The sequence below is a fragment of the Schistocerca americana genome, chromosome 8, assembly GCF_021461395.2.
Source record: "Schistocerca americana isolate TAMUIC-IGC-003095 chromosome 8, iqSchAmer2.1, whole genome shotgun sequence".
NCBI classification, from domain to species: Eukaryota; Metazoa; Arthropoda; class Insecta; order Orthoptera; family Acrididae; genus Schistocerca; species Schistocerca americana.
The window spans coordinates 249,627,160-249,653,253 of NC_060126.1; the positions used below are offsets into that span (position 1 = coordinate 249,627,160).

General features: G+C 44.7%; 1 protein-coding gene and 1 long non-coding RNA gene across 2 annotated transcripts in view; both read left to right on the forward strand.

The window, feature by feature from the left end:
• The window catches only part of LOC124544820, a 29,482-nt gene extending 28,910 nt beyond the window's left edge, over positions 1-572 (forward strand). Inside the window, exon 3 of the long non-coding RNA XR_006967568.1 lies at positions 442-572. This is a non-coding gene — a long non-coding RNA (uncharacterized LOC124544820). The remainder of the gene's footprint in view (positions 1-441) is intronic.
• Positions 573-12,530: 11,958 nt separating this feature from the next.
• LOC124545739 (cubilin-like) overlaps positions 12,531-26,094 on the forward strand; it is a 718,402-nt gene continuing 704,838 nt past the window's right edge. The window contains exons 1-2 of the mRNA XM_047124681.1: positions 12,531-12,662; positions 13,827-13,973. Of these exons, the coding sequence (XP_046980637.1) occupies positions 12,531-12,662; positions 13,827-13,973 (279 nt within the window). The remainder of the gene's footprint in view (positions 12,663-13,826; positions 13,974-26,094) is intronic.

Genomic DNA, 26,094 nt, shown 5'->3' on the forward strand with positions numbered 1-26,094 from the left:
TTTCTCCCAAAGCGAACATCATATGTCACAGGTTTTATCATATTAAATACTTTTCCTAATGAATATAATTTCTCTTTATGTGTCATCCGAGGACAAATTGATTAATTATGTAATCTAATCGATTGCACAAACTTCTTCTTGGGTTAGAAATCATCCAACATCTTAGCATTGACTCTTCGATACAAATCTGTGTCCCTATATAAAAATTACTATAAAACTATTGCCCTGAAGAATGTATTGAAACGAGCCTGAATGAAAAGGGTAAGGTTCAACGAATAATCTTCCTCATTTTCCTTTCTTGTAGCTGAGAGGACCACGAGCATAGCAGCAGTCGGTAATGACAGAGTTAAATGAATCTACTGACACACTGAATAAATATAACTGAGGACTGAGACTGTCCACCATTAGTAAGATAATATATACAAGTATTTTTCGTTTCAGGCCTCGGATACAGACAGTGAACGGACACCTGAAGCTTGTTTCGGGACTGCACGGTGACATCGTCCTGCAGACTGCCGGCAGAGGCTCCGTCATCATCAACGGCCAGAACATGATGCGGGTGCTGCAACTGGTGAGTCTTGAACCTTCAAATGAAGATTCTCGGGCGTAAGACTGCTTAGATAAACATGATGATAACAATAATGATTCTAATTTCTTTCGTATTGGCCATCCGCGACCATGCTATTTCAGCTGGACTTTTCCTTTTCCTTGCGCCAATAACTTCGGCCTAGTATTCTCGCATTCGTTTCTTGTGCTGCTCCTTCCTCACTTCAGTCTATATTTTGCCAGTTTTAGCACTGTCTTTTCTTGGAAAAGAAGCCATTCTTCGAGTTAATTCTTGAGCGGAATGTGTTTATGGATATCCTCCAGTGGTATCCCCACTTCTTGCATATGTTTTAGTAGTTCGGTGGACCATGCCTCCTTGGTTCTCTTGTTTAGAATGTAACGGAAATTCCCTGTGCTCACGTAGAACTCAGTCGTTCAACGTGGCCTTGAAAAGGAACCTTCTCCTACGAATGGTGTTTATAATCTTGTGTATGGGGTTCTTTCTTGCGATGTCTCCTTGAATTCACTATTTTCTTTGATCGGGCCTACGTTGTTCCTCAAGATCTGCCCCTCTTATTTCTGCCAGGCACTTAAATGTTATTTGCAGAGTATCCATGTAGATGCAGATGGAGACGTAGTCGTCTCCTTTCCTGTTCCACTCGCTGACAGAGCGAGGGATAAACGACTGTCTATATGACTCCGTATGTGCCCTAATTTCTCGTATCTTATTTCCATGGAAATACACTCCTGGAAACTGAAATAAGAACACCGTGAATTCATTGTCCCAGGAAGGGGAAACTTTATTGACACATTCCTGGGGTCCGATACATCACATGATCACACTGACAGAACCACAGGCACATAGACGCAGGCAACAGAGCATGCACAATGTCGGCACTAGTACAGTGTATATCCACCTTTCGCCGCAATGCAGGCTGCTATTCTCCCATGGAGACGATCGTAGAGATGCTGGATGTAGTCCTGTGGAACGGCTTGCCATGCCATTTCCACCTGGCGCCACAGTTGGACCAGCGTTCGTGCTGGACGTGCAGACCGCGTGAGACGACGCTTCATCCAGTTCCAAACATGCTCAATGGGGGACAGATCCGGAGATCTTGCTGGCCAGGGTAGTTGACTTACACCTTCTAGAGCACGTTGAGTGGCACGGGATACATGCGGACGTGCATTGTCCTGTTGGAACAGCAAGTTCCCTTGCCGGTCTAGGAATGGTAGAACGATGGGTTCGATGACGGTTTGGATGTACCGTGCACTATTCAGTATCCCCTCGACGATCACCAGTGGTGTACGGCCAGTGTAGGAGATCGCTCCCCACACCATGATGCCGGGTGTTGGCCCTGTGTGCCTCGGTCGTATGCAGTCCTGATTGTGGCGCTCATCTGCACGGCGCCAAACACGCATACGACCATCATTGGCACCAAGGCAGAAGTGACTCTCATCGCTGAAGACGACACGTCTCCATTCGTCCCTCCATTCACGCCTGTCGCGACACCACTGGAGGCGGGCTGCACGATGTTGGGGCGTGAGCGGAAGACGGCCTAACGGTGTGCGGGACCGTAGCCCAGCTTCATGGAGACGGTTGCGAATCGTCCTCGCCGATACCCCAGGAGCAACAGTGTCCCTAATTTGCTGGGAAGTGGCGGTGCGGTCCCCTACGGCACTGCGTAGGATCCTACGGTCTTGGCGTGCATCCGTGCGTCGCTGCGGTCCGGTCCCAGGTCGACGGGCACGTGCACCTTCCGCCGACCACTGGCGACAACATCGATGTACTGTGGAGACCTCACGCCCCACGTGTTGAGCAATTCGGCGGTACGTCCACCCGGCCTCCCGCATGCCCACTATACGCCCTCGCTCAAAGTCTGTCAACTGCACATACGGTTCACGTCCACGCTGTCGCGGCATGCTACCAGTGTTAAAGACTGCGATGGAGCTCCGTATGCCACGGGAAACTGGCTGACACTGACGGCGGCGGTGCACAAATGCTGCGCAGCTAGCGCCATTCGACGGCCAACACCGTGGTTCCTGGTGTGTCCGCTGTGCCGTGCGTGTGATCATTGCTTGTACAGCCCTCTCGCAGTGTCCGGAGCAAGTATGGTGGGTCTGACACACCGGTGTCAATGTGTTCTTTTTTCCATTTCCAGGAGTGTATATACTAGCGCCAGTAGGATCGTTCTACGGTTAGCTTCAGATTCCGGTTCTCTAAATTTTCTCAACAGTATTCCTCGAAAAGAACCTCACGTTCCCTCCAGGGATGCCCAGTTGAGTTATCGAAGCATCTCCGTAACATTTACGTGTCGTTTTAACTTACCAATAACAAATCTAGCGGCCCGCTTCTGAACTGCTTCGATGTCTTCCTTTAATCCGACCAGGTGCGGATCCCAAACAGTCGAGCAGCACCCACGAATGTGATCTCCTTCACAGATGAACCACACTTTCCTAAAATTCTCCCAATAAACCGAAGTTCACCATTCGCCTTTCCTACCACACTCCTCATATGCTCGTTCCATTTCGTATAGCTTTGCAACGTTACTCTCAGATATTTAAAAGACGTGACTGTCTCAAACAGGGAAGTACTTACTACTGTATTCGAACACTGCCGGTTTGTTTTTCCTACTCATCAGCATTACTTTACAAGTGTTCTACCGAATGAGCTACGCAAGCACGACTGGCGACCCGTCCTCACAGGTTTACTTTCGAAATTACCTCATCTTCTACCTTTCAAACTTCGTAGAAGTTCTCCTGCAAAACATGCAGGGCTAGTACTCCTCTAAAGAAAGAATGTAGTGGTCGTAGAGGTTATCAATAAAAATATTTATCTAGTACATTGACTAGAGTAAGGTTTAGACAATTTTTTCAAATTCGCAGTTCCTCTCCCCCACCCTTCTCACCACCATCCCTTCCCAGATGCACAAAGTTCAAACCGAAAAAAATGCCAGACATTCCGTGACCACTAACGCTGAGACGGCTACGTTGTTCACAGGAGATAGACTTCTCTGGAAAAGGCTTCTGGTGCACATATCTTATTACATGACTGGTACAAACACTGATGAGCCAAAACGAAGTGGCCACCTCCTTAAGGGCGTGTTGGTCCACCTCTGAAATGCAATACAGCAGCTATTCTGAATGATATAGGTTCGAGAAGTCCTTGGTTGGTTTCTGGAGGTACGTGGCACGAAATGTCTACGCTGGGGTCAAGCAATTTCCATAAATTACGGACTGTTGGTTGGTGGGCGTGGAGATGGCGCCCGATAGCTTTCCGGATGTGTTCGAACGGGTTCGGGTCAGGCGAATTTTGTAGCCAAGACGTAAACGTGAATTCATTGTCATACTCCTGGAGGCACGGTGACATGAACAGTTATTCTGCTACAGGATAACATCGCCTTCGCTGAAGACATGAAACATGAAGCGATGCAAGTTGTCCCCATTGATGTTCAAGTAGTCTGTAGCTGTGATGATGCATTATATTATCGCCACAGATCCCATGGAAGCCTTGGTGAATGTCCTCCATAGCACAATACTGCTCCCACTCACCTGCATCCGTGGTGCGGTGCATATTTCGAGCGTTCTTTGGATGGATGACGGCTTATTCGTCACGGCTATAGGACTACTGTAACAAGAAATGTGATTCATTCGTCTATGCGGCACGTATCCATTATTCTACGGTCCAGTCTCTGTGACCCTGTGCCCAATGCAATCGTAATTGACGATGTCTACTGCGGAGCCCCATTTCCAAAAACGTGTACTGAACGCTGTTTTGCGAGACATTTGTGTCCGCTCTAGGACTGTATTGTTCTTAGATCTGCAGATTGTCGCCTATCCTGCTTTACAGAGCGGGTATATCTCTGACCTGCACGTTCTGTGATGAGGCGTTTGCGTCAAAAGCCTTCAGGTCCACTCGTGATTTCACCGTCCTTGAGCCACTTTCCATAGATGCTCATGACAGTGGAAAGCGGATAACCGACCAGCTTCGTCGTTTCCGAGATGCTCGCTCCCAGGCATTGGGCCACAACAAATTGTCCTTTGTTGAAGTCTCTCATCTCAGTGGATTTCCCCATTTGCGGTCCGTACCGTTGCTAGAATGACTCCCCAATCGTCTCTGCTCCGCATATAGGCTGAGCATTGGTCATAACACTTAGGCTAATCAGTGTGCTCTGGTTAAAAAAACTTTGGTAGGACACACATAGTGCAAAATCATTGATAAAAAATCATATTGGTTCATCATGGTGACTGGCAAAAGGTACTAATTATTTACATTAGTCGTAGAGAATAAGGTAAATAATAATAGTAAATAATAATACAAATACACTTTTCTGTTCTAAAATGAAACTTCTACGTAATCTTCTGGTCGCATGATGAAGAAAGTAAAGCTTAAGCAATAGGTACGATTGATACAGAAGCTCTCCATGGGAATAAACACTCGATTATGTAGTGCAGTGGTTCCCAACCTGGGGTCATTGACCCATGAGGGGTAAAATGAAATTTGCTGAGGAGTAAAAACTAAACGATTCGATTTTGCTCTAGTCAAGATAGCAAATTATTTTAAAAGATCATTACTATTATCACAATTTTGTAATACTATAATACTGATTGTGTAAGTTAAAAGTAATTACTTCTTCTCAATTTGTAGAATTAATGCGGTGGAGGTTACAGGTTCCTCACGTAGTCCACCCCCTTCACCCATATGTTGTGCTTTGTCCCGTACATCGCAAATAACAGTGAGACGTATACGTAACAAATGCTAAGTATCCCAGGAAAATATCTTCTCCAGGTTCTATATAGTACGTGCAGTAGCCCAGAAATTGCTTTATTACTCGCTTCTAAACAGATAGATGAATTAATTGACAGCATGACACAGCAGTAAATACTTAAGGGCTACTATAGTGCAGTGCACAGTGTTATTATTATTATTATTATTATTAGTCGTAAAGCTCCCAACATGGAAGACGCTAAGTAAAGATGGTTCACTTCCGGGGCTTCTTATTCTTCTTGTTTGCCCACCAGGTCTTCATTCTTTGCGAGAATTCAGCTTTTCTTTCTTCGCTCCATTTTGTTCCAGTTCTCGGCGCTTTTGTCTCTGGTTTGACCTCCCATTTGTCAACTTTAAGTTTGAAATTGTTTCTTTTGTTCATGTCTTCAGTAGTAATGTTGGCTAATTCCAGATCTTTCTTTACATTTTTGATCCATTCTCCTCCATTAACAAGGGATGCTACGTATCTTACTATTTTTTTTGTAAGTCTGTGATCGGGAAGTCTCATTATGTGGCCATAGAATTTTAGACGCCTCTTCCTCATGTCTATCTCTATGTTAGAATATTCTTCAATTTTAGAATTTTTCTGTAATCTATACCCCTCTTTGGTCCATCTTGGTCCCAGAATTTTCCTAATGATTTTCCTTTCCTCTTTCTTCAGGTTTTCCATATCTGTTTTCCTTTTAAGTGTCAATGTTTCGCTGGCATATAGCATTATTGGTTTAATTACCGACTTATAATGTTTAATTTTTGTATTTATAGATAGACATTTTTTATTGTAAATGTTTTGGACCAGCCCTAGACCCCTACGAGCTTTTAATATTCTTTCTTGTTGTGAGTATTTTTCAGAAATTATCTCTCCTAAATATTTAAAGTATGGTACCCTCTTAATTTCTCCATATTTGGTTTGTAACTTAGAAATTTCTAGATTTGTTGTTGTAAACACCGTTTTCTCAAAAGATATTTGTAGGCCAACTTTTCCTGCACACTCTTTTAAGGTTTCTATCTGTTTGACTGCCATTTCACTAGAATCTGCCATTATTGCAAGATCGTCTGCGTAGGCTAAGTAGGGGATTTGTAGGTCATCTTTTTTGGTTCCCAGTGATATTGGTTTCCAGTACTTTTCTTTTTTGAGTTCTTTTTCCCATTCTGCCATGACTCTATCCAGAACTAAGTTAAATAACAGTGTTATTATTATTTCTCTTTCCTGTCTCAGACGTTATGTCTGGTTAAAAATGGAAAGTGACGCGGACCTTGATCAAGCGTGACTTCCTTTTAACTGTACAGTATATGTTACACTGCATTTAGGAACTTTCGGGTAATTGAACATGTATCAATAATTACAGATTTCTGTAGTTGTATATATACATTTGGATGTAGCTGTATTGCGTTGATGTACTGGTGGATATTGTGTGGTATGACTCCTGTAGTTGATAGTCTACTTGGTATGATGTCAACTTTATCCTGGTGCCACATGTCTTTGACTTCCTCAGCCAGTTGGATGTATTTTTCAATTTTTTCTCCTGTTTTCTTCTGTATATTTGTTGTATTGGGTACGGATATTTCGATTAGTTGTGTTAATTTCTTCTTTTTATTGGTGAGTATGATGTCAGGTTTGTTACGTGATGTTGTTTTATCTGTTATAATGGTTCTGTTCCAGTATAATTTGTATTCATCATTCTCCAGTACATTTTGTGGTGTATACTTGTATGTGGGAACATCTTGTTTTATTAGTTTATGTTGTATGGCAAGTTGTTGATGTATTATTTTTGCTACATTGTCATGTCTTCTGGAGTATTCTGTGTTTGCTAGTATTGTACATCCGCTTGTAATGTGATCTACTGTTTCTATTTGTTGTTTGCAAAATCTGCATTTATCTGTTGTGGTATAGGGATCTTTAATAATATGCTTGCTGTAATATCTGGTGTTTATTGTTTGATCCTGTATTGTAATCATGAATCCTTCCGTCTCACTGTATATATTGCCTTTTCTTAGCCATGTGTTGGATGCGTCTTGATCGATGTGTGGCTGTGTTGGATGATACGGGTGCTTGCCATGTAGTGTTTTCTTTTTCCAATTTACTTTCTTCGTATCTGTTGATGTTATGTGATCTAAAGGGTTGTAGAAGTGGTTATGAAATTGCAATGGTGTAGCTGATGTATTTATATAGTAATTGCTTTGTGTATTATTATTATTATTATTATTATTATTATTATTAATGGTAGCGTCTGTGGTCAGACACAAAGCATTAACAGCCCAAAGTCTTCCAAGTTCTGTCAGTTCAGAAATAAGGAGTGCAGCAACGAAGTGATTTACAAACAGTAAGTATAGTGCACAAATTTTAAAGTGGTTGATTTTAAATGGGGTTGCAGTGTGCAGGTCAAGCAAGTTCCGCAATGGAGACGAGTAGTGCAGTGGAAGTATGTCTCGTTACAATGGTCTACCCTCATTGTGGATAGTTACCTTTCTTATCTGAGAAGGCGTTTTGGGTAGCACCTGCCGTGCACCACGAATTCCATCATCAACCATTCTAACACACACACACACACACACAAACTAAATATCATTCATCTTTTCTTATTTTAAAATAAAAGTGTTCCGAGAATAGTCTTTCATTCTACTGCTTAGTTTGGTGCTAAAGTTGGTCATTATGCGGAGGAGGAGGAGGAGGAGGAGGGGGGGGGGGCAACAGACTGCTGAGGGGTAGGTGAGGGCGAGGGTACTAGCTCACTAGCTAATGTCTAAGAAAGGTTGGGAACCACTGATGTTGAGGTCATAATCTCTTAAAAGATCCATAATGATTCTGTAAATGTTGTATTCTCTGCTGTGAGGACAGTGATGATACAAGCGGGAAATCTGTGCTTCAGTTTGCTTAACCACTTGCGCAAAGTGACTTACTTGTCAAGATAACGTTCACACCAAAAGAAGAGGCGATTTAAATCATTTTTAGTCGTACGAACATACTGGGGAGATACTAATGCCTGTTTATGGAGCTAAGTTGGTAAGTATTCTTGATGTAAGCACGTCCTTATAACAGTCGATATTGCAATTTACCGCATATCCTACCGGTAAACCACGATCTTTTGGACCAAAATGCACATTGGCGGACGAAAAAGTGACTCACCCAGGAAGGGAGGGAGAAATGAAATGAAACCTGACAGGTTGATATGGTATGTGATGTTATTTCAGTGATTACAAAATCCAGTCAAATTTACAAAGAACTTGTCACCCACTTTATGAGTACGATATTGCGTCACCTCTGACCTGGATGCAAGCACTGATTTGGATGGGAAGTGTGTCGAAGCCTTTTTATACTAGCTTGAGCAGGCTGAGCCACAAATACTGGAACTAGTCCTTGAGATCCTGGACACTGACATTGAGACGGAGCTGTCCGAGCTGACCCCACACATGTTCTATCAGTAGCAGATCTGGGGTACTTTCTGGTCACGGGAGTACTTCAAATAACACAGACACGTTCCATGCGTCGACGAGTGTTGTCCCATTGAAAAGCGGTACCACAGCAGTGGCGCGAAGCCTGCTGTGACACACTACTTTGCCGTCACTACAAGACATGACCTGCAGTAATAAAAGATGGTTCCCCACAACATGCCGTCTCTGGTGAAACGCCGCTGTGCCTCTCCAAAACAGTAGAAGAATGGGACTTGTACTCAGTTCGCCACCAGCCTCTCCAAAGATGGTCAAAAGGGGGTTGTGCACAATTGCGATTCATCACTGAACACACTGCCAGCCCATTCATCAGCAGTTACTTCTTCCTGGCCCCGACGCAGCCGTTTGTGCTGTAGTGTTAACAGCAGCCTGTGCGTCTGTCGGTAATATCCTAGTCTAGCTGCTGATAGTCTACGGGCAATCGTGTGGGTTGAAACAAAATGTTTCAGAGAGTCCATTACTTGTTACCAGATGCCAGCCACAGACGTGAAGGGGTTACGATGTGCTTGGTGAAAAATACCAGTGACCCTCCCTTTTTTGTAGTTGCACATGGTTGATCAAATCCATGCCGACGAGAATGGCTGCCATCATGTTCCCATGCAGTCCAAAATCAAGCCACTGTCCCATCCGAATGCCCTACAAATCCGGATATTGCATGGACTTACAAACCGGTCAAATGCAGAACCACAATGAGGCCCCTTTCGGACTCGATCGGTTGCTGTAGCGCTGTGTCACACGAGTACGCCGCACCTCCGTATCCTTCTAGTTATCACTTAACATCTGGCGCCGTTCATGCCCCTTATATCCCATACTAGAACTGGTAACATGACTAAGCACAACCAGCAGTAATGTACTGTGATGTGTCACAGCAAATTGCAACTAAGAGTGTGTTGCATACCCGCCGCCGATGTGTACGTGTCGAAGTCACAAGGACATCCGGTCAAGTCCTCTGGATGCTTCATTTCTTTTTGTTAGGCAGGGTATAGCATAGTACGTGAGGCCCCTAAACCGTTATGTATTATTTGATAGCACCAATTTTGCAGAAAATGGCTATAAAATGCCAGATTTTCGATGTAAGTAGCTCAAAATTAACTCAGTTGTTATACCAGAAAATAATTTATGTTGGTTTAGTTCGTTGTTATATCCACGTGCAGTAAATTAGTCATTTTCTTACATCTTTTTTTTTCTATAGCCGACCATCTCCCAAAGGAAGATTCGTAATAAAGAGTTTTTACTTTTTTGTAAAAAGTATCCCGTATTTCTACACAGCCAGGGTCTCAGTTTTCGATAATATAGCCTACAGATACTGTTCGTGGTCAGTTTTAGGCAGAAGTGGCGGAAAGTTGCACAGTGGACTACTTATTTCTTTACTACATTCTGAACACCTGCCCTCTTGTGTGTCTAAAACAGGTCATACGATACGCTCATAATACTGAAAATTCTCTAAATAATATTTTTTCAAATTAATTTATATGAATTAACATCAGGTATACTAAACACCGCAATAGAAATACTAAACACCTTTTTCCAAAGATGTTTCACAGAGGAAGACCGCACTGCAGTTCCGTCTCTAAATCTTCGCACGAACGAAAAAATGGCTGACATCGAAATAAGTGTCAGGGAATAGGAAAGAAACTGAAATCACTCAACAAAGGAAAGTCCACTGGACCTGACGGGATACCAATTCGATTCTACACAGAGTACACGAAAGAACTTGCCCCCTTCTAACAGCCGTGTCTCTAGAAGAACGCAAGGTTCCAAATGATTGGATAAGAGCACAGGTAGTCCCAGTTTTCAAGAAGGGTCGTCGAGCAGATGCGCAAAACTATAGGCCTATATCTCTGACATCGATCTGTTGTAGAATTTCAGAACATGTTTTTTGCTCGCCTATCATGTCATTTCTGGAAACCCCGAATCTACTCTGTAGGAACAACACGGATTCCGAAACAGCGACCGTGTGAGACCCAACTCGCTTTATTTGTTCATGAGACCCAGAAAATATTAGATACAGGCTTCCAGGTAGATGCCATTTTCCTTGACTTCCGGAAGGCGTTCGATACAGTTCCGCACTGTCGCCTGATAAACAAAGTAAGAGCCTACGGAATATCAGACCAGCTGTGTGGCTGGATTGAAGGGTTTTTAGCAAACAGAACACAGCATGTTGTTCTCAATGGAGAGACGTCTACAGACGTTAAAGTAACTTCTGGCGTGCCACAGGGGAGTGTTATGGGACCATTGCTTTTCACCTAGTAGATAGTGTCGGAAGTTCCATGCGGCTTTTCGCGGATGATGCTGTAGTACACAGAGAAGTTGCAGCATTAGAAAATTGCAGCGAAATGCAGGAAGATGTGCAGCGGATAGGCACTTGGTGCAGGGAGTGGCAACTGACCCTTAACATAGACAAATGTAATATATTTCGAATACATAGAAAGAAGGATCCTTTATTGTATGATTATATGATAGCGGAACAAACACTGGTAGCAGTTACTTCTGTAAAATATCTGGGAGTATGCGAACGGAACGATTTGAAGTGGAATGATCATATAAAATTAATTCTTGGTAAGGCGGGTACCAGGTCGAGATTCATTGGGAGAGTCCCTAGAAAATGTAGTCCATCAACAAAGGAGGTGGCTTACAAAACACTCGTTCGAGATATACTTGAGTATTGCTCAACAGTGTGGGATCCGTACCAGGTCGGGTTGACAGAGGAGATAGAGAAGATCCAAAGAAGAGCAGCGCGTTTCGTCACAGGGTTATGTAGTAAGCGTGATAGCGTTACGGAGATGTTTAGCAAACTCAAGTGGCAGACTCTGCAAGAGAGGCGCTCTGCATCGCGGTGTAGCTTGCTGTCCAGGTTACGAGAGGGTGCGTTTCTGGATGAGGTATCGAATATATTGCTTACCCCTACTTATATCTACCAAGGAGATCACGCGCACGGAGGCTTTCCGGCAGTCGTTTTTCCCGCGAACCATACGCGACTGGAACGGGAAAGTGAGGTAATGACAGTGGCACGTAAAGTGCCCTCCGCCACACACCGTTGGGTGGCTTACGGAGTATAAATGTAGATATAGATGTAGAATAGATATAACCATAACGAAGAAAACTTCCACATGTCAAGTGTTAGCCATACGAAAAAAATGACCATGCCTAACTGTCATGACGTGTCACACCACACAACACACCCAATGAATAATAGTAGTACTGGTAGTTTTATTTATTTGTGGATCGTTTTCACAAGGGTACTGGACATGTCATGGTATTACAGTTTAAGAACAAGAAAAAAACGTAATTCATATGTTCAGGCATTAGATACTAACAGGTCTAGTTTGACAGAGTGAGACAGAGAGTCGGCTTTGGCGTTATATTAGGAAATATCCCGGCATTTTCCTCAGGTAATTTACGGAACTCACGAAACAGGATGGCTGGATCAAGACTGGAGCCTCCATCCGCTAGAGTTCACAACAGCGAAACATTTTTCGATTTATCCCTAATGTACAATACTATTTCCCATGTAACTGTTTAATGAAGTGTCCGGTCATGGCATAGTACACGCAAAAAGAAGCCAGTTCCCATGTAGCCTTGAAATATAGAATTTATTTCTTTGAGGAAGTAACGAGAAAACATGAACAACAGGAATTTTATCTCTACAAAGGACACAAGAGACCGTCCTGATCTGATAAGAACTGTCACTCTATGCATACAGTTCTATGAATGTGCAAGAGAAAGCACACAGACTATCACCATTGATTACTCCACAAGGCCGGAATCGGTTATGGTCACGATCGGTGGTGCACTGGCGTTGTCTTCGTCCGGCAGTGCTGTAGCGCTGACTCGTCGTTTACTCGGCGGTAGACTCGGCGGCGCACTCTTCTGGAGAGCTGCAGCTGACAGTCCTATACAGGCCGTCCGGCGTAAGGATACCAGGAATTGGGCGGCGTCACATGGCTTCGCGGATGCGGAATAGTGCTGGCTGTGCCCACTGATCGCCAACGGCCTTGCCGCAGTGGTAACACCGATTCCCGTCAGATCACCGAAGTCGGGCTGGGCTAGCACTTGGATGGGTAACCATACGGCATGCCAAGCGCTGTTGGGCTAGCGATGTGCACTCAGCCCTTGTGAGGCAAATTGAGCAGTTACTTGATTGAGAAATAGCGGCTCCGGTCTCGTACGGCCGGGAGAGCGGTGCACTGACCACATGCCCATCCATATCAGCATCCAGTGACGCCTGTGGGCTAGGGATGGCACGGCGGCCGGTCGGTACCGTTGCGCCTTCCACAGCCTGGTCGGACGGTGTTTAGTTTTAGTTTTTTAGTGTCCACTGAACGTTCCGCCTCCATACTGCAGCGGATGGCGCAGCGAGGTCGAACAGTGTCAGATGCAGGCGCCTGGCACGATGGCAAACCGCAGGGCGTTGCCGTGTGGCAAGTGTATCGGAACATCAGGTACCAGAGGTACACGTCATTCCTCTTCTCTTCGGAGGGAGACGGCAAGGCCGAGGCGTAGACGGCGGCCGCAGTGGAAGCGACAGCCAAGGACATAGCATCTAAAAACGTAACAAGCTAGTACTACGTTGCCACTCATCTTCACTACCAAGCATTACACGCACCATACACAGATTAATTCATAATGCAATAAGCACTACATTCACTGTCGGACCATAGAGACGACGTGCAAATTCCATTTTGTGGATTGCAAATTCCCATTCACGTAAAAAATTGCGTCTTGCGTCAGCATTCTTCTGTGACGAGTGACATGAGCTTAGAAACCCGGTAAACTATCAGTATTATACACATATTGTCGGGCTTTGGAGACGACGACTTCCAATAGTAGACCACACTGCGCTTTAAGACCCTAGAGGTGAAAAAACTGTGCCCTACTTGATGGGAGTAAGTTCCAGAGTAAGCGATTTGTTGTTTACTAAACAAATATGTTTCAGGACGCTGAGTGTGAAGTAGTACCTGGTTTTACCTAAATGCTTCTAATGCCTAGGTCCCACCACAATCACAGAGACTTGTGTGGTGACATAACGGCATTCAATAAGACTTTCTCTTGTCTTTTTGCTTTGCAGGCAGTGAACGGCAGCAGCAGCCGCAGGCCTGGTGCTCCGGACGGCTCATCCCTTCTGTCACAGCTGGATGACGCCATTAACGGGCCGAATGGACTTCTCAGACGCGTGGCCATGCTCGAGAGAGGGAACGCGACCGCTGCCAGCACGGTGAGTGCCTCTCTCCTGTAATAGTACCAGCGAGGCTATACTAAGCGGCACGTGCCCACAAATCGCGTGCTCTGTGTCGTCTAACCAGAACGAAATTACGACCCACCCAATTGTCCAAATGTGTAATTTATTTAACTTAAAAACACTACACGTCTAGAGAAAGCATGATCCCATTATCAAGTTCTTTAAACAAGGAAAACGCTAATCACTACTTCGCATTATTTCAGATATTAACGTGCATGTAATGCATTTAATATTGCGTACGTTAAAGATATAATGCCATTAGGCACTTTAAAAATATGCAAGCTGCAGAAATACATTGTCAGACATGTAAGACTCTCCATTATAAATGCCATGAAATAGCGATCGTAATTACTGGTGACGCTTTACACTTTACAGAGCTCTATCCACTGACCAACGAAAGTTAACTGCTACGTATCAACTAAAGATTGTTATACCTTGTTACGTATATATTAATAGCAGCCAACGATACAGCTGTCGACTTAAAGGCATTTGAACCTCAGTATGCCTTTGTCGTAGCAAAATGTAGGAGCTCCCTTACACCTATGTTGCAAAGATTGCATACACTGAGATTTGACAGAATATTACTATTCACTCTAAGAAAAAAAAAAGACTCATTATCCTAATGACATAAAAATCGGTACATATTATACACATGTACTAACAAACAAGTGATTACAATTTCAGAAAAAAATGGAATAATTTATTCAGGAGAAAGAGCTTCACAAACTGAGCAAGTCACTAACGCGTTGCTGCACCTCTGGCCCTTACGCAAACAGTTATTCAGCTTGGCATTGATTGAAGAGTTTTTGGACGTCCTCTTGATGGATAGAGTACTGCATTCTGTCCAACTAGCGCGTTAGAGCGTCTAAATACCGTGCTGGTTGGTGGGCCCTGTCCATAATGTTCCAAAAGTTCTCAATTGGGGAGATATCCACGACGTTGCTGGCCAAGATATGGTTTGGCAAGAACGAAGACAGACAGTAGGAACTCTCGTCGTGGGTGAATGGACGTTATCATGCTGAAATGTAAGCCCTGGATGGTGTGACTTGAGGGGCAACAAAATTGGGCGTAGAATATCGTATACTTACCGCTGTACTGTAAGGGTGCCGCGGGTGACAACCAAATGGTTTCTGCTGTGGAAAGACATGGCACCCCAGACCATCACTCCTGATTGTCGGGCCATATGGGGAGCGATAGAAGTTGGTATCCCACCGCCATCCGGGGCATCTCCAGACACGTTTTCAGCCTGGAATATCATTGACTGAACTCTAATTGCCTTCAGTGCTGAGTCCCGCTTCGAACTGAGCCCCAATGACCAGCGATATCTCGGAGGACATCCAACAACTCTATCAATTAATGCCAAGTCGAAGAAATGCTTGAATAACAGTCAGACGAATAATTGGCTAACTCCGTCTGTGAAGCTCTTTCTCTTGAACAAATCATCCAATTTTTCTGAAATTGTAATCATTTGTTTGGCTGCACATGTATCACATCTACCAATTTCCTTTCCATTCGAATAAATCCTCCTAGTCTGGTTTTTTTTTTCGCCTTTGAGAGTATTACAACGGATGGCTCTTCTCTGAAGTGCTTCTAAAAAGCATCTGTTCTGAAGACAATTAAGCAGTAGCTCTGCCGATGCCACCAACTTTGCCTTACATACAAGATATGAGTCATTTCGATGTTTGTATACTCTTTGGTACATGTAATGCTTTCAACAGTGTCATTTCACTGGTTAACGACACAGGCAACAAATTATAAAAACGAATTAAACTTGTAGGTTCCTCTATTCAAAATTCCCTATAAGTACACTACTGGCCATTAAAATTGCTACACCACGACGATGACGTGCTACAGACGTGAAATTTAACCGACAGGAAGAAGATGTTGTGATATGCAAATGATTAGCTTTTCAGAGCATTCACACAACGTTGGCGTCGGTGACGACACCTACAACGTGCTGACATAAGGAAAGTTTCCAACCGATTTCTCATACACAAACAGCAGTTGACCGGCGTTCCCTGGTGAAACGTTGTTGTGATGCACCGTGTAAGGAGGAGAAATGCGTACCATCACGTTACCGACTTTGATAAAGGTCGGATTGTAGCCTCTCGCGATTGCGGTTTATCGTATCGCGACACTACTGCTCGCGTTGGTCGAGATCCAATGACTGTTAGCACAATATGGAATCGGTGGGTTCAGGAGGGTAATACGGAACGTCGTGCTGGATCCCAACGGCCCCGTATCACTAGCAGTCGAGATGACAGGCATGTTATCCGCATGGCTGTAACGGATCGTGCAGTCACGTCTCGATCCATGAGTCAACAGATGGGGACGTTTGCAAGACAAAAACCATCTGCACGAACAGTTCGACGACGTTTGCAGCAGCATGGACTATCAGCTCGGAGACCGTGGCTGCGGTTACCCTCGACGTTGTATCACAAACAGGAGCGCCTGCGATGGTGTACTCAACGACGAACCTGGGTGCACGAATGGCAAAACGTCATTTTTTCGGATGAATCCAGGTTCTGTTTACAGCATCATGATGGTCGTAACCGTGTTTGGCGTTATCGCGGTGAACGCACATCAGAATCGTGTATTCGTCATCGCCATACCGGCGTATCACCCGGCGTGATGGTATGGGGTGCCATTGGTTACACGTCTCGGTCACCTCTTGTTCGCATTGACGGCACTTTCAACAGTGGACGTTACATTTCAGGTGTGTTACTACCCGTGGCTCTAGCCGTCATTCGATCCCTGCGAAACCCTACATTTCAGCAGGATAATGCACGACCGCCTGTTGCAGGTCCTGTACGGGCCTTTCTGGATACAGAAAATGTTCGACTGCTGCCCTGGCCAGCACATTCTCCAGATCTCTCACCAATTGAAAACGTCTGTTCAATGCTGGGCGAGCAACTGGCTCGTCACAATACGTCAGTCACTACTCTTGATGAACTGTCTTATCGTGTTGAAGCTGCATAGGCAGCTGTACCCGTACACGCCATCCAAGCTCTGTTTGAATCAATTCCCAGGCGTATCAAGGCCGTTATTACGGCCAGAGGTGGTTATTCTGGGTACTGATTTCTCAGGATCTATGCACCCAAATTGTGTGAAAATGTAATCACATGTCAGTTCTGGTATAATATATTTGTCCAATGAATACCCGTTTATCATCTGCATTTCTTCTTGGTGCAGCAATTTTGATGGCCAGTAGTGTAGCATCTATCTTTCCTATAATCATGCACTTCTCTAGGGATTTTCAATTCTCTGTGAGCCATACTTGCTTTGGCATTTTGCATATTTTTAGGGGCCTGCCTTACATTTTTCTTGATTGATTTGTTGTATTTTTGTAGTTACACCATTCAGCAATTAAGTGTAATGTGTTATATATTATTCAATGTTCTTTATTGTCATTTGACCATCACCATACAGGCACCCATCACATTTACATATCACCATTCTTAATGCTTATTCTACCACGCACTTAGTTAATTGCCATTTACAAAAAACTAAAGTATTCTATGAATAAATTATTGCTATATGACATCACCCGAAACTACTCATAAAGTGGTTACACCATAACAAAAGGCATTACATCATACAAAACATCCACATTATCGTCTACACGGCATATCTATATAGTTAGGAGACGCTTATTTAAGTGGTTGGACACCACATTCAGTAACAGTTTATTCTCCTGCATTCACAGCAATGCTGAAGATGACGTTGATAGGGGAGCATCTGCGTTAACCAATGAGCTGATAAATGATTTTTGTCGTGATGATCTGGTACACGGGAATAGTGGATGGTTCAAGTCTTTCTTTTTCATTACATAAATCACATAAAGGAGGTTCCTTAGATCCTGCTTTGAATAGGTGGGTTGGAAATTTGTCATCATGTAAGTGCATTGTTACGAATCGTCTGCTTCTATTCCTATCGGTGCTCCAAGGAGATAATGCTCTATTAGCTTACAGCTGGGCATAATGCACTCCTTTCTAAATCTTGGTCGAATCTCGTTGCGTCTGCCAATCGTTTCTCGCTGTTTCATTGATTAAGCTCGATATTTCGCCTAAGTCCTTTACTTGCTTCACTAAGCTGTCTACTATTTCAATATGAAAGATGTCACTGTGCCCTGGAATCCACGAGAAACTTTTTAGTTTTCTTGCTTGGTTATCGCCATTTCTTTAATAATGTCTATAATTATAGACGAGACACTTTTGTTCCATTCTGATTTTTTGAGGCTCTTTAGCACGCTTGTGGCCTCGGTTAACATCAGCGTACTGCTTTGTGCGCAAGATCTGCTGTATTTTACTGCTTCCCTAATTGCGATGGCTTCCGCCTAGTAGATTGTTTCCTTCTTAGGTCCGGAATAAAGGGCTTAATAATTTTCTGCAGGGTTCTATATGGCGCATCGTACTTTGTCACTACCGATGGTCTTCGATTCATCCTTATACAACCTCGTCAAATTCAGGAAGGTGGTACTGAGTTTAACGTTGATTTCGGTCTACGGTTTTGGAGAATCATTATATTGTCAGGTCTGTGAGATTCGCTCCAGAATGAATTTATTCGCAAGTTTTAATGTTCTAATACTCGCTGGTGGTTCCCCTGCCTCAACGAGGAGAGCATCGCAGGTGTGTATAGCTTGACTTCAGTGCACATTCGAATAAAGCGATACCGACTTCTGTCCAGTTTGGTTACAAATTTGTTGGCCCATCATAGTATAACATCCATCCATAATCCCAGAGAGATTTCACGAGAGTGCTATACGAGGTCGGCAGATTATCGTGTGAGCCCCCACGATGTGCCGGCTATACAGTGCATTCATCTTTGCTTATACACTCCTGGAAATTGAAATAAGAACACCGTGAATTCATTGTCCCAGGAAGGGGAAACTTTATTGACACATTCCTGGGGTCAGATACATCACATGATCACACTGACAGAACCACAGGCACATAGACACAGGCAACAGAGCATGCACAATGTCGGCACTAGTACAGTGTATATCCACCTTTCGCAGCAATGCAGGCTGCCATTCTCCCATGGAGACGATCGTAGAGATGCTGGATGTAGTCCTGTGGAACGACTTGCCATGCCATTTCCACCTGGCGCCTCAGTTGGACCAGCGTTCGTGCTGGACGTGCAGACCGCGTGAGACGACGCTTCATCCAGTCCCAAACATGCTCAATGGGGGACAGATCCGGAGATCTTGCTGGCCAGGGTAGTTGACTTACACCTTCTAGAGCACGTTGGGTGGCACGGGATACATGCGGACGTGCATTGTCCTGTTGGAACAGCAAGTTCCCTTGCCGGTCTAGGAATGGTAGAACGATGGGTTCGATGACGGTTTGGATGTACCGTGCACTATTCAGTGTCCCCTCGACGATCACCAGTGGTGTACGGCCAGTGTAGGAGATCGCTCCCCACACCATGATGCCGGGTGTTGGCCCTGTGTGCCTCAGTCGTATGCAGTCCTGATTGTGGCGCTCACCTGCACGGCGCCAAACACGCATACGACCATCATTGACACCAAGGCAGAAGCGACTCTCATCGCTGAAGACGACACGTCTCCATTCGTCCCTCCATTCACGCCTGTCGCGACACCACTGGAGGCGGGCTGCACGATGTTGGGGCGTGAGCGGAAGACGGCCTAACGGTGTGCGGGACCGTAGCCCAGCTTCATGGAGACGGTTGCGAATGGTCCTCGCCGATACCCCAGGAGCAACAGTGTCCCTAATTTGGTGGGAAGTGGCTGTGCGGTCCCCTACGGCACTGCGTAGGATCCTACGGTCTTGGCGTGCATCCGTGCGTCGCTGCGGTCCGGTCCCAGGTCGACGGGCACGTGCACCTTCCGCCGACCACTGGCGACAACATCGATGTACTGTGGAGACTTCACGCCCCACGTGTTGAGCAATTCGGCGGTACGTCCACCCGTCCTCCCGCATGCCCACTATACGCCCTCGCTCAAAGTCCGTCAACTGCACATACGGTTCACGTCCACGCTGTCGCGGCATGCTACCAGTGTTAAAGACTGCGATGGAGCTCCGTATGCCACGGCAAACTGGCTGACACTGACGGCGGCGGTGCACAAATGCTGCGCAGCTAGCGCCATTCGACGGCCAACACCGCGTTACCTGGTGTGTCCGCTGTGCCGTGCGTGTGATCATTGCTTGTACAGCCCTCTCGCAGTGTCCGGAGCAAGTATGGTGGGTCTGACACACCGGTGTCAATGTGTTCTTTTTTCCATTTCCAGGAGTGTATCTTAGAAGAAATATCATTATGTGAGGTCTTCACATTAACCTCGAGTCATTTCTCATATCTAAAATCTTCGCTTGGCTGCGGAAGGTGATGTTTATTCCACATAGCTTCATACTGCCCGGGCAATATGGAACTCTCTTCGCGTAAAATCGACACCCGTACTGATGATTTTTCCGGTATTACCTCCAAGCCAGTCTCTTCCAGCCAGATTCTAAGATTTGATACAGCGTGATCTATAATTTCTTCTCCTGGTTCAGCGGTTCAACAGGCAAAGATCGTCAATGAGTTGTAACGTTAATACTCCTGGCGAGAAACATTTTTCAAGGTTTCGAGTATACACTATGTACAGGAGGGAGCTCAGTTTGGCTCCCTGAGGAAGAGCATTGTCCAGTACACAAGGCCCGATGGCATTACCGTTGTACCTAACATAGATTCTTCTTTCTGATAAAGGCTTAATTTCTCAGATAAGTTTAAATCTTTAAGAGGTCATCCTGTTGAAACAAGTTTTGAAACTTCCTTGCAGCGTAAAACTGCGTGCCGAACGGAGACTCAAATTCGGACCTTTACCTTTCGCGGGCAAGAGCTCTAATATCTGAGCTACCCAAGCACGACTCACGATCCTTCCTCCCTTACAGCTTCAGTTCCGCCAGTACCTCGTCTCCTACCTTCCAAACTTCACAGAAGCCCATCTGCGAACCTTGCAGAACTAGCACTTCTGGAAGAAAGGATATTGCGGAGACATGGCTTAGCCACAGCCTGCCAAAGGTTCCGAGTTCGAGTCTCGGTCAGGCACACAGTCTTAATCTGTGCCGGCCGAGGTGGCCGAGCGGTTCTAGGCACTTCAGTCCGGACCGCGCGACTGCTACGGTCGCAGGTTCGAATCCTTCCTCGGGCATGGATGTGTGTGATGTCCTTAGGATAGTTAGGTTTAAGTAGTTCTATGTTCTAGGGAACTGATGACCTCAGCTGTTAAGTCCCATAGTGCACAGAGCCATTTGAACCATTTTTAATCTGCCAGGAAGTTTCATATCAGCGCACACTCCGCTGCAGCATGAAAAACTCATTCTGGAAGCAAGTTTTGTTTCTAGTACTGTGGTTTTCACTTTGTCGTGAGCTCCAGTTATGTCACAGAAAAACGGAAACGTGAAAGATTAATTCCCGAAGGTCTGTTGAATGTCATTTGTCAAAATCTCTATTGTCAGGAGAACTCTTTCCTTTCCAAAATCCCAACTGATCTTGGGCAGAACATCATTCCTCTCCATCCACCATTCTAATTTGTTTTTAACCGTTCTTTCAAACGTCTCTACCAAACGTGGAGATAACGCTGTCGGTCTGTTAGACGAAGGTTAAGAGGATCTTTGTTTAGTTTAAGAATGGGAATTAAAATTTTCGTTGTCCATTCTTGAGGCACTGGATCACATTTCCATATTGCAATGTACTTCAGATTAATCTAGTCTTTTTCCTACTTTTTAATCTTCTTTGTACAATATTTCACCCTACGAAGCCATCAACTTATCGTATATTGCTATTCTTTGCCTTGTCTCAGGCAACCTTTGTCTAATGTCTCCGCTGAAGTTCTCAACATCTGCTTTTTTCTTCTTATCGAAACCGAGTGATCTGGTGCAGTTTCCAGCACACTGGACAAACACACATCCAGCCATCCTGATTTAGATTTTCTGTGTTTTCCCTAAATATTTTTTCGTCTTATCGAAACCGAGTGATCTGGTGCAGTTTCCAGCACACTGGAAAAAACACACATCCAGCCATCCTGATTTAGGTTTTCTGTGTTTTCCCTAAATCGCTTGAGGTAAATACTGTTATGGTTCATGTAAAAATGCGCACAGCTGGTTTCCTTTCCCATCCTTACGTAATGCGACCTTCTGTTCCGTCCGTAATGACCTCGTTGTCGACGGGACGCTCAACTGTAATCATCCATCCTTCCTTCAACTTATCTAGGTTCCATCTCCTTAATTTGCTACTTCTTTTGCAATTTCTTTACCTTTAATTTGCATTTCAGAGTCAATGAATTATAGTTCCACATCTGACCCTGGAACAATTTTTCAGTTTAGAACCTGGTTTCTAAATATCTGTCTTACAATTACATAATCAAACAATGGAAAATCCTGGATGGAATGTAACAATATTAGAGAAGGAAAGTTGCTGCTCACCATACAGCGGAGATGCTGAGTAGCGATAGGCACAACAAAAAGATTCACATAATTATAGCTTTCGGCCATTAAGGCCTTTGTCAGTAATAGACACATACCTACAGGCACAGGCTCCACCACCGCTGTTTTGAAGCGCAAGGATTACCTGGCCGAAGGACTCCATGAGCTGTCAGATACTTCCACCTACAAACCTTGCCACAGTGACCCCATTCCAGCCGGCCAGGGTGGCCGGGCGGTTCTAGGCGCTACAGTATGGGACCGCGCTTCCGCTATGGTCGCAGGTTCGAATCCTGCCACGGGCATGGATGTGTGTGATGTCCTTAGGTTAGTTAGGTTTAAGTAGTTCTAAGTTCTAAGGGACTGATGACCTCAGAAGATAAGTCCCATAGTGCTCAGAGCCATTTGAACCATTTTTTTTTTACCTCATTCCAGTAATCCAGCAGGATCAATCACTACTCAAATCCTTAGGCCCATCCCAAAACCTCTCCCCAGAGTCCATCTCTCTACTTACCCCTACCACGCCCCACACCCCCACCTTCTACATGCTTCCTAAAGTCCATAAACCCAACCATCCAGGACGACCCATTGTGGCCGTTTACTGTGCCCCAACTGAGAGAATCTCTGCTCTCATAGACCAACACCTTATTACCCAGAACCTATCCTCCTGTTTAAAAGATACCAACCATTTCCTCCATCGACTCTCCACAGTTCCTGCCCCTTTACCACATGGTGCTCTGCTCGTCACTGTTGATGCCACCTCCCCGTACATTAACATTCCTAATGCCCATGGCCTTACTGCTGTTGAAAACTACCTTTCCAGACGCTGTATGGCTTCCAAACCAACAACCTTCTTCCTAGTCGCCGTGACCAACTATATCCTCACCCACGATTACTTCTCCTTTGAAGGCATTATCTACAAACAAATCCGGGGTATGGCTATAGGCACCCACATAACGCCATCCTATGCCAACCAATTCATGGGCCATCTAGAAGAATCCTTCCTAAAAACCCAGAATCCTAAACCCCTCACCTGGTTCAGATTCATTGATGACATCTTTGCTATCTGGATTGAAGGTGAGAACACCCTATCCACATTCCTCCAGAACTTCAACAACTTCTCCCCCATTTGCTTCACCTGGTCCTACTCAACCCAACAAGCCACCTTCTTAGATGTTGACCTCCACCTTATAGATGGCTGCTTCAGTACCTCCATCCCTATCAAACCTACTAACCACCAGCAATACGTCCACTTCGACAGCTGCCATCCATTCCATAACAAGAAGTCCTTTCCGTACAGCCTAGCCACCCATGGTAACCGCATCTGCTGTAACGAGCAGTCCTTCTCAAAATATACCGAGGGTGTCACTGAAGCCTTCACTAACCGTAATTATTCTCCTAACCTTCTACAAAAACAAATCTCCCATGCCTTATCTTTCCAGTCCCCCACCATCTTCCAAAATCCCACAGTCTGGTCACAGAGGAGCATTACCCTCATAACTCAGTACCATCCGGGACTGGAACAACTGAATTACATTCTCTGCCAAGGTTTCGATTGCCTCTCGTCGTGCCCTGAAATGAGAAATGTCCTTCCTTACATAATCCCTGCTTCTAATCCTTTACCTCATGGCTCATACACCTGTAATAGACCTAGATGCAATACCTGTCCCATACATCCTCCTACCACCACGTACTCCAGTCCGATTACTAACCTCACCTATCCCATCAAAGGTGGGGCTACCTGTGAAACAAGTCATGTGATTTACAAGCTAAGCTCCAACCTCTGTGCTGCATTCTATGTAGGCATGACAACCAAAATGCTGTCTGTCCACATGAATGGCCGCCGACAAACTGTGGCCATAAAAGAAGTGGACCACCCTGTTGCTGAACACACTGACAAACAAGGTATCTCAATGACTGCTTCACAACCTGTGTCATATGGATCCTTCCCACCAGCACCAGCTTTTCTGAATTGTGCAGGTGGGAACTTTCCCTGTAATACATCCTATGTTTCCGTAACCCTCTTGTCTGAACCTTCATTAGTCACTGTCCTCACTCATCCAGCCCACTCTTTGTTCCCATACACAGCTGTCATTTCACTGCCACACCCAGTCTTTTAATTTCTTTTTATTTCTGTCCTTTCTGCTACTTCCTCCCCCCCTCCCCACCTTCTTTCCTGCCCTCCGTCTAAACTGCAGCATTTCACTGTCCGCCACTCCCACCATACTATACCTTCCCCTCCCTGCCCCTGCCTCCTCCTTAACCCACCCAGTCGCCACTCCCATCATGCACTGGTCCTGCTGCTCACAGTATGGTTTCAGTTATCTCAGACTGCAGACATGTGTGAAAGTTGCGTTTGTGTCTGTGTCTGTTTCTGACAAAGGCCTTAATGGCCGAAAGCTATAATTGCGTGAATCTTTTTGTTACCATTCTATAAACTTCATACGTCTACAGGGGTTTTCCACGTATACAATCTTATATTACATTTCTGAAACTGAGTGTTTGCAGTGAGAATATTGAGCTCTGCATAAAAATCTACCAGGAGCTTTCCGCTTTCATTCATTTCCCTCAATCCATGTTTGACAACAAAATTTCCTTCTCTTACTTTCCCCACCAATTAATTTCAATTCTCCTTAACAGTTAAATTAATCGTATAGTCTCATAATAAATACGTAAATTTTATTCATTGTACCAGACTTCCAGCAGTCACTATTTTCTAGCCTTTGTAGCATTTGCGCAGCCATTTTCTTGTACGCCCCACAGATAATTTCCTTTGATTTTTACAAGCGACAGGTTTTTATCTTACACCTGTATGTTACAATTTACAAGTACAAGCTGACAGTCGTTTTCTCTTGCAGACTGCTGTTAACGCCTTGCGACGCAGAGTAAATAGCCTTACTGGAAGGGTGAGTAACGAATTGTACTGCCTATCTTCTTTTACTTTTGTTTAATTTTCGAAGTTTTTTTTCGTAAAATACTTTTCTATCTTTTTCAACAAGACTTCGGCACCTATATGCCACCTCCTACGAGTATTTATCTCGCAAATTACACATTACGGTATACTATTATGCTATGTCAAAGATATTTCTACTTTCGAGCATTTACCCAGTACGTCCCCCCACGAACAATGGACCTTGCGTGCCTCAGCGATACAGACACCCGTACAGCAGGTTCAACCAAAACGCAGTGGTACCTGTGGAGACGCCAGATTTTTTTTTTTTTTTTTTTTTTTTTTGCCCCTGAAGAGGGGCAGCAGCCTTTCCAGTACTTGCAGGGGCAGCAGTTTGTATGACGGACTGACATGGCCTCGTAACATTAATCAAAACAGCCTTACTGTGCTGGTACAGCGAACGGCTGAAAGCAAGGGTAAACTACAGCCATAATTTTTTCCGAGGGTAGATGCTCTGCTGTATGGTTAAATGATGATGACGAACTCTTGGGTAAAATATTCCGGAAGTAAATAGTCCACCATTAGAATCTACAGGTGGGGATTATCCAGGAGGATGACGTCACCAGGAGAAAGAAAACTGACGTTCTACGGATCGGAGGAGATTAGATTAGTTTTTCGTTCCATAGATCCATGCTGAGGAGATCCTCGTGGATGTGGAACATGTCAAGTTTTTTTTTTTACCTGAAATAACAATACTAATAGTATGAATATATACAATACATCATTT